The sequence below is a fragment of the Lygodium microphyllum genome, chromosome 15 (genome assembly GCF_053477565.2).
Source record: "Lygodium microphyllum isolate KBCC chromosome 15, Lygodium_microphyllum_v1.1.10, whole genome shotgun sequence".
Classification (NCBI taxonomy): Eukaryota; Viridiplantae; Streptophyta; class Polypodiopsida; order Schizaeales; family Lygodiaceae; genus Lygodium; species Lygodium microphyllum.
This window is the reverse complement of record NC_141149.1, coordinates 66,094,529-66,104,204: the sequence shown is the minus strand read 5'-3', so window position 1 is coordinate 66,104,204 and position 9,676 is coordinate 66,094,529. Positions and strand designations below refer to the sequence as shown.

Below are 9,676 nucleotides of genomic sequence, written 5' to 3'. Positions count from 1 at the left end.
TGGGATGATTCCATAGAGACATGAGTTTGATGGGTGATGTGTGGACTGATCCAAAAATTTGTCAAGAGGGCATAAATGATAAATTCATTTTTCTAAGTGGGCATATGTAGCTTGAACAAGGTATAATGTTAATCTAGAACGATCTAGCACCCTTAGACAGTGGAGCAGTCGACATGAGGATGTGTGGCAAAATGCCCCTTCACTTTTAGTAAATTATCCATTCAATAGTGCAATACGTAACCAACCTAAAGTGATGCTTGTCAAATGCCACTTTTTAGATGCTTTATTGGACCAATAATAGCACACAAGGATTGTAGGTTGCTACTCTAGGCAATTTTGGAACATTGTGTAAGTAGAAAAATAGCACAAAGCTAACTTGTAAGTTCCTTTTAAAAGCAAAGCTGCACAAAGTTGCATGCTAACAATGCTCCTTTTGCAACCACCCCTTGTCTTGTGCATTTAAGACATCTAGAAATATATTCACACACAAATTTATTGATCCTCTTAGCTAACCATACACGGCACACAATGATCCAAAGTTTTGAAGCTAGTCACCACATGCAAAGCTTTACATAGCACTCAATCTAGACTCCAAAGGGTATGTTGGCTTGGTCTTTAGAATCTTTGATGGGCTTTGGTTCATATTCTTGCTAAAAAATCCACCCTTTTGTGGCTAATCATTCATAAGGGTTTATGGATAGGTGAATGAGTTGTCAAGATTAGCATCGGCGATGGTAAGTGCCTGAGATGTGAATCTGAAACTAAAACTCTAACCCATCTCTTTCTTCATTGTAAGCTCAATGGAGAAATTCTAAATTTTCTACACACAATTATCAAAACCTCCCACCCTCTCCCTATCAATTGGAAGGAATGGTTCCTATGGGAAGCTAATGGTCTCCCAATGGAATTATGGACATTCATTTGGGCCTACTTTCCATGGGCCATTCGATTACAATGAAATCATCCAATTTTCAAAGGTTATTTCTATTCAGATCTTCAATTTATTAAACATGATTTTATTTGATAGGTAGATTCAAAGAAGGAAAGGTTGGTGAAATGAATGAGGAAGAAATAAAAACTAGAATGAATGAAAACTGAAGCCCAAGCCATCTTGGACACTATAGTAGAAGAAAAAGAGTAGTAAAACATCCTTATGGCCATAAAACATGTGGCCAACAAATATTGATTTGATAACGAGTTGGATGTCCCATCTTAACTTATCTCTTGTCCTTTGGACTAGTCAATCTATTACGCCCATGGAAACCCCTAGCCTTGTACTCAATCCAATTTCCCCCTCAACTACTCCAAGCAGATATTTTCTGGTCCTATGGTTCAGTTATGCCCTAGCTTTGCTTCAACATCTCTCCTTGTGCATTGGCCAATGCTCAAAGCCATTTTTCGAGTATTATCCCTCCCTTAGTGTACACACTCCATTGATATTATCATAATGCTTTTCTCAAAAACGAAATATGAGGCTTAAACAAGGTGCCTCATGCAACTCACTTTACTTGCTATACATTAGAAAAGTATAGTGCGTGTGATATCACCCTAAGGTGGTAAGGCGTTGAAGATGCCAGACTCAAATTTTTGAAAGGGCTGTCCGTCTGCCAACGCGGCGTGTAACCAGGCTTAACCAGCCTCAGTATAATAAGTGCGACGGAAGAAGCCGATGGTTGGCAGGTGCGGATGCGTCAGTGCCATGTACGTCCATCACAGTATAATAAGGGCAACGGAGGAAGCCGACGGCTGACAGGTGCGGATGCGTCAGTGCCATGTACGTCCATTACAGGGCTTGGAAACTGTGGCTGTAGCATTTCCTTCCTGCAGACAGGGGTCTGACATCATGCACCCTTACATTCTTGCCGAAGGCTTCTCATACTGAGCTCTCTACCAAAGGCATAGCTGTGGTCGTACAATTCGGCTCTTGCGTCGGTTCAGCACAAGATAGCAGAGTGCGTCCTTGAGCTTTCCTTCCATTGGCATCGCTGAGGTCGTACAATCCGGCTGTTGCATCAGTTCACCACAGAAAACATAGGAGAGTGCATCCCGGGATCCAATGGATTTGGCAATGACAGTGTTACAACCGGATTCCAGGGCAATGGTGCCCCTCCCGATGTCTCCCTGCAGCGGAGCCACGGAGGTCTGCCGCATGCCACAGGCCCGGTACGTTGATGCCGTACGGTGGATGCCCCCTGCTACTGCTTGGCATCAGTCGCTGGCCGTAGCCATGTGGGATCCTGACTCAGGCGTCCCAAGCCTTGAGCTAGCCTCCTTCGTGCATGGTGATAATGCTCCTTCTCTGCAGCCTGAGGCTTCCTGGACGCAACCTGACCGTATTTCTGTGCTGAAGACTTTGCCTGCAGCCTGAGGCTTCCTGGACGCAACCTGACCGTATTTCTGTGCTGAAGACTTTGCCTGTCCCATCCCAGCAGGCACTTGTGGCAGTTGCGAGTTATTCTGGCTCCATTTCTTTCATAATTAGCACATTACTCCACAACTTGTCCTCGGCAGTGCCCATTGTGTCTCCCTGTCTGCACCAAAGCCCAATCACTGATATAGATTTGCAGCCAGACGTTCATGATTGTGTTTCTGTGGGTGAAGATGGGAAAATCAATCTGGTGAAGCTTGGAGAATCATCTCTTCAGCACAAATGTGTCTTTGACAGCCATGGTTTGACATCGTTCACAGCAGCTAGATGGGCTTCACCTACTGAATTTGTGACTGCAGGCCTGGGATATTCAATGCAGTGGTGGGATCATCGGCGATCAGGAGGTGCAGTGCAGGCTACCAACAAATGGTGAGATGTTATGACACTCAAGATTATTTTAGTCAGGAACCTTGTTTGTGTATTAGGTTGAGTCTTTGGCAGCAGCTGACAATAGCTTATTAGACTAACCTCTGAAATATCAAATTTGAGAAAGGTATGAATAGCTTATAAGTGCTTCTCTTCGTACTTTCAATAGTGCCTTGGACCTTTTGTTTTGCAAGTAATGGTTGAAATAACAAGTCCATAGGTGCTCAAGCAAGCAAGTACCTTGTCAATAGCATTTATGAAGACTCGATGTCAACATGTACCAAGCGAGTTAACAACTAGAATTTTCTGCTATCAAGCTTGTACGAGCTTGTCACTTTAGGGTTGAACAATGGACAAAAGTATACTATGTTGAGCCACTAAAGTTAGGGTTTTATTAACCCATATTGAAGTCTCTGTAAATGAGCCCTTAAAGCGCAAAGCATTGAATTCTTTAAATTAAATGGCTTATTTATGGAAATAGGTTAAATGCACCCCCAATCCTCTATAAATAGGAGCCTAATCAGTGCAGCCCTTCATTGCTCAATCACTCATCAACTGGCACCCACCTACCCTTCTCACTTCCACTAGTGTCAATACCCCTTTTGGTGGATACATCAATTGATGGAGATCTTGGAGTGCTGCCCTTGCTGATTCTAGCCTTCTACCAGCTAGGCAACCTATCCAGCTACTCTTCTAGCCTGCATTTTCAGCACACAAGCTACTCCCATCAGCTGAGGACTCCGACACTGCTGCACCCTGTGTTTTCCAGCCTGGCAGGCTGCCTTATTGCTGCCCTATCACCAACCATAGTCATGATCAACTGACATCATCATTGGATCAAGTAGACCCTCTGTTTTCAGTAGTTTGTTTTGGCACTGTTGTCACCACTTCACCGATGTCATTAGAGACTACCTGCTACATTTTGCAATCCGTTCGAGGTACGATACTTTCTCAAAGTTGTCTTCACTGCCTTGGACTCCTCTTCCAACTCACATCATCCTTGATCCACTCAAGACACAAAGGATTGAGGCCATTGTATCATGCTGTTATAGTTTGGTTCATTCATTCATTCACTCTTCATTTTGAGTTCTATTGCTTTCATTGTGTTCTTGTCATACACATGGAGTTTTCATTCTCTATTCAAGCATTTCTTTACATAGTATTAGAGTGAGGTACACTTAGAGATACCTAAGCCTTGTTTCACAAGCTTGACATTGATGATGAGAAATAAGAATGCGAAAAGAAAAATGTCACCAAAGTTGTGTCCTGAAGAGCCATCTTCTTCGGCATTGACACACTTATTACAGTATTGTTGAATCAATTTAAGAGACTATTGTTGTGGGAAGGATTAGAATAGTCTAATTTTGGGCTTGAGAAACATGCCTGAAGATGGGAAATCAGCTATGTTTTCAATGGCTGATGGTAGTTTGGCCTCCCTTTGGAGTTTAAGTGTTAATGATTTGAGAGAGAGAGAGAGAGAGAGAGAGAGAGAGAGTTTCAACATAGTCTTAAGGTTGCACAATAGGCCAATGCATTACTTTTGTAGAGTGCACATCAATTTGCATGCTTGTTTGTATGCATATATATAGATGTAATGACATAGTTGTTTCTATTGTGAGAAGTTGTGCATGCAAATATTTGTAACCTCGATCCTTCCCACAATACTAGCCTCGTATATTAATTCAATAATATTGTGTCTAGAAGACATAGGTATGGCAGCAAGTACAACCCTTCGAATGGCAAACACAGTGTTGGATGAAGGTGACTGTTGGAGGAGAGTATTGGTATGCTGAGTAGCTTGTTATTGTAACTACTAGGCACAAGACAAAAGAGAAAGAAAGAGAGAACACTGCAAAGAAGAGAACCCAAAAGAATGCTTAGGAAATGAAATCTATGTACCAAATACAAGACAATCGTGTACAATAGTGAGTCATTGGTTGTGTGGGCATTGGCATTGGCTCCTCTCCCCACCAAGGTATGGATTAGTACTGCAGGTGATGAATAAGAGACTAGAGGAGGAGCTTGAATAAATAGTTCAAAAGAATGCCATAAATGACTGTAGGTTGACTAGCATTTAATGTGGGTCGGCCAACCATTAAAAATGCTAGAAATGACAAAATAAAGGCATATAAAATGCCAGGTAAAATCCTAAATAATTTGGGATGTGCCCAGTCCACTCTAGCATGCATAGACTCGCACATGAGTTGGCAATACTACTAACACCCTCTCTTAGATCATGGGTGATTTGATACAAGACAATGACACAATGATAATGACTCATCATAGGCCATACAACATAGACCAACAGAATAGAAGCATGGCTACCCAAGGAGTGGGTGATCAAGCCACCACCAAGGTGCCTTGGGGAGAACCTGATGTCGATATTGATTGTACCAGCTCCGAAAAATAGAGAACCATAGCATGTCTTTGAATATGTCACATCATTATCTTGCAGTAGCATACAAGACCATCTTGTTAAAAATGCCTCTAAAAATATGAGACCATGGATTCCCAACCTTTGGCTAGTTCGTCGAAGCTTCCCCTCATGTGAGCTTAGACAAGGAGCCAATCTAGCTCTTTGTCCAATACCAGCCCATCATGAACTTGAATGTCAATCCCAGCTCTAGGATTTGAACTTGCTAGACTTTGGTTGTGTGTCAGTGATGCCCCTTTCTAGAACTTGTGTACCTGTATGCCTGTATAGATGAGGTGCACCTATCCCATCTCACTGCCCACTCACACTTCCTCTGGCATTGGAGAGTTGTGAGGGATGATTGCATCACCTGCACTAGAAAGAAGCAGAGGAGAGGGCAACCGAGCCCTTCCCTTGATCTAAAGACGAGGATCCCTTCTGCGCCTTGGCTTGTGCTTGGGCTGGAGGATCTGAGTCAGAGTTTGAGAAAGAGGATGACTTAGTAGAAGAGTCGAGATCCTGTTGCTTCGTCTTCGCCTCCTTCTTTCTCAAAGCCGCTAACGCTTTACAGTCCTTCATGAGTATCCCTTCTTACCATAGTGATAACATTGGGCTTTCGACTTCTTGTTGCCCCTCTTTGAAGCTGTAAGAGCCTCACTAGAACCTTCATAGTGAGATGAAAGCCTCCCTTGTAGATGCAAAGATGCGTCATGCTCAAGTAGCATCGAGGACATATGTGGGATGATGTTTGCGCCCTCAAAGCATTGGCCACTCCGTCAAGTTCGGAGGGGAGCTTGTAGAGGAGTGATCCCACAATATGTGCATTTGGAAGAGTAGACTGCATGTGTCGAAAGTGGTCTTGTACTTGTGTAATGCGGAGCAAGAAAGACTGGATAGTGTCCTTTGGCTCGAACTTCTTCTATTGAAGCTATCTATAAAGTGTCACTACACGCATGTTGGAAGGTGCCTTATACAATATCTGCAGCTTCGACCATACTTTTGGAGATGTCTTGTAGGAGGTAAGTGCGAGTAGAACTTCTTTAGAAATACATCAAAGAAGAGCAAAATAGGCACGTGTATCATCTGTATCCCATGTAAGCATAACTTCCTCACGATTGTCTTCATCAAAATCTTCTGGAATTGGAAAAGGATGTAAGGATGTGGAATAGCTCCACAGACAATGTACCATAACTGCTTTTGCACAAACCAAGCTTTCATAACAACACTCCAAGTTAAATAGTCAGGTCCATGTAACTTATCATTTGTAGAAGTGCATGGAGGAGCCATCTAGAGAGGATAGGAAGAGGAGATAGGGGATAGAAGGTGGATAGAGAGAGAAGACAGCCAAATCAACAGCAAAGATTGTATAACAATAGAGTTTAAACTTCAGATGTAGTATTCACATGCTGATCACACAAAATCGATTGTAGAAAATAGAAAACAGCCAACAAACACTGTCAAAAAGTAGCAGATGCTGTCGCCCAGCCTCTAGGAGCAGTAGATGTAGAAAATGCAGCAGCTGCAAGTAAAAACGCAGGCTAGACAGCATTCAATGCAGGCGACCTGCATTGAATGCAACAAAGTGTGAAACGAAGGTAGCTGGAAGAAAAAATGCGGCCTCCAAAGGGTGATAGGTAGGGCAATGGCAGCAGGGAGCAATCGCTAGATCAGCAAGAGGTAGGGGAAGTCCTAAAATCAGCAAAAGCAAACAGCAAGAACATAGATCTTGAAATCTAATACTATGTCAGAAGTGATGTAGTAGTGGAAGCATAAACAAGTGCTGAAATAAACTGCTGAACACAAGATAGAAGAGAGAGAAAGAGAACATTGCAAAGAAGAGAACTCAAAAGAACGCTTGGGAAATGGAATCCATATACAAAACACGAGACAATCATGTACAACAATGAGTCATTGGTTGCGTGGGCATTGTCAATGGTTCCTCTCTCCACCAAGGTATGCACTAGTACTGTAGGTGATGAGTAAGAGACTGTGGAGGAGCCTAAATAAATAGGCCCAAAAAATGCCATAAATGACTGCAGGTTGGCCAGCCATAAAATGCCAGAAATGGCTAAATAAAGTCACATAAAATGCTAGATAAAATCCTAAATAATCTGGGATGCGCCCAGCCCACTTTGGCATGCATAGGCTCACACATGAGCTGACAATATTGCTAGCAACTACCTGCATAGATAATCAGTTCCAAGGGCATCCAACTAGACCTCGAAATTGAGTGTCTGCACAAATTTGACATACCACAGGCTGCCTATTGAGATCGATTCCTTTATGGTTTTTGTTAGGGTTACAACACTCAAATTGGTACTTAAGAAGGCAGTCACAAACATATCCACTTTTGGCTTCTTCAGATGACATCATGTGTGATTTGAGAAACTTTGTTTAGTGGTTCAGAAAAAGGGTCCACTATTTGCTGATATGTGTTGCAAGTTTGACTCAACTGAGCATAACTACTTAGCTAGTGATTCAGGTAATAAGGCACTAGAAGGGATTGCTAGGAGTACTCTCTCTGTTTATTATTTGCCTACATGGTGATAAATTTTGGGGTTGCAAGTTGAGGTGCCAAGCCTTCCGAGTTTTGATTTATGCTATGCAGCTTGTCATCATTGTGAGTTTTCTTATTCTTGTGCAGCTCATTTGCACCTTTGTTTTCCTCCACTGTTTGTCTTTCTGACATGGTATCATCCCTTTGTTGAAAGTGGATACTGCTGCATTTGGCTATACCGAGGCTGCTATTGTGTTTTTCTTTTGCATTTTCTCTGCACTTCCTTTGTGCAACTCCTCTGCAGACCCTGACACCATCATGTACTGGTCCTGATCTTCATGTTATTATAGCTCAGTAAACCTGTATTTTTACTGACAGCCTTTGCGTTTTGATTGTGGGCAGCCACTGCTGCCAATTTCTATAAGGTAGCTGCATTTCTGGTAGGCAATGTTTGCCACATCATTTTTGGCAATGAAAACATTGAGGGTCTTATTTTCAGTGGGTGCATGTACTGCATCATATATTGAAAACATACATCTTAGTCCTTGTGTGCTTGGATGTGCAAGCACAAGCCAAATGTGGTGGTTCTTAGAAGGTTTATCAATGAGTTGTATGAGATATGATGGGTTGTCACATTGGATATATATTTGGAAGACAATACCATGTGGTAATTTTTCCTGTGGAAAGCTCTAATATTAATTCTGTTGTGACTTGATTGTCCTTTTATACATCATGTTGATCTGCATTCTGTTCTAGCATTCTTTGGCATTTGGGGAATGTTTTTAAACTTACGTTCTGTCTATAGGAACTCTGGTATAGGAGGTGGGATCATTCATTCTGTTGATGTGCACCCTTCAAGAAAACATGTTTGTGTGGTAAGATTTCTGCAGTTCTCACATTATAGCTGCCAGGCTTTTTCTATGGTGCTTAAAGGGATGGTTGGTTCATAGCAACATGGTGATGCTGTGGCCAATGCTTCGGTATCATATGATTTCTAAATGCTTTATTTTATGAAGGTGGGTGGATCCAATGGTACAGTTCTAGCTTGGGATCTACGGTGGCAAAAGGAGCCAATACAGCTTTCAGGTTCATTACTTGTCAAAGGACGGTTCTTAGGTAACAGCATGGCTGATAGTGATGTCTGGGAGGTCAAATTTGATCCCTTTACAGCTGTAGGGAGCAATTCTCAGTCAAGCAAAATGCCATCAATCATGATGTGCTCTGAAGATGGCATCCTTGGAGTCTTAGAAACAGGTAGTCATTTTATTCATCAATCACGTTCTTTTAAGCTGTTCATTTGCACATCAGATTTTTATGGAGCTGTTTGCTAAATGACAGATATGAATGCTTCACAATTTGCATAGATTCTCCATCCTTTGCCTTTGATGTGAATCTTGAAAGTGCACGATTGCTTTTGCTATTCTGTATGATCTTTGGCATTCTGACATGACTGGAAAGAGCAGCATAGTTGGCAGTTATTGGTCGATGACAGTGCAGATATAGAAGACGTTCTGCTTAGCAGGCTGCAATTGTTGCATAAGGACTCAAGATTTTAAACACCTTTCTGAATGTGGAGGTGCAGGTGATGTGGCCAGAAATGGTTGGCAAGAATATATTGTATACTGACTGCTTGTGACTCCGCTGCACCCTGTGCTTGTCCATGCCTGGCAAGAATATATTGTATACTTATCTGAATGTACAGGCAGAGGTGACGTGACCAGAAATGATTGACAAGAATATGTTGCATACCACCTGCTTGTGACCCCCCTGCATCTTGTGCCATTCTAGTGCTTCCTTCTCCCTTCGCAAGCCGCTGTCTTGCATGAAGTAGCAGCCACCCACTCTGCCTGCAGCCTCTCTTGCCCTTCTCCCTTGTTTCCTTCCATTGCACACATTGGTGTGATGACATTGACAAAATAGAAGCAACATACTTTTGGTTGGTTGATGGTCTCGTTGTGTTCATGTATATGTT

At 42.4% G+C, this 9,676-nt stretch overlaps 1 protein-coding gene across 1 annotated transcript in view; it reads left to right on the top strand.

The window, feature by feature from the left end:
• The first annotated feature begins 2,043 nt into the window (after positions 1–2,043).
• Positions 2,044–9,676, top strand: part of LOC148024630 (Transducin/WD40 repeat-like superfamily protein) — a 45,362-nt gene continuing 37,729 nt past the window's right edge. Inside the window, exons 1-4 of the mRNA XM_087694253.1 lie at positions 2,044–2,327; positions 2,386–2,797; positions 8,510–8,579; positions 8,721–8,958. Of these exons, the coding sequence (XP_087550379.1) occupies positions 2,057–2,327; positions 2,386–2,797; positions 8,510–8,579; positions 8,721–8,958 (991 nt within the window). The 5' untranslated portion in view covers positions 2,044–2,056. The remainder of the gene's footprint in view (positions 2,328–2,385; positions 2,798–8,509; positions 8,580–8,720; positions 8,959–9,676) is intronic.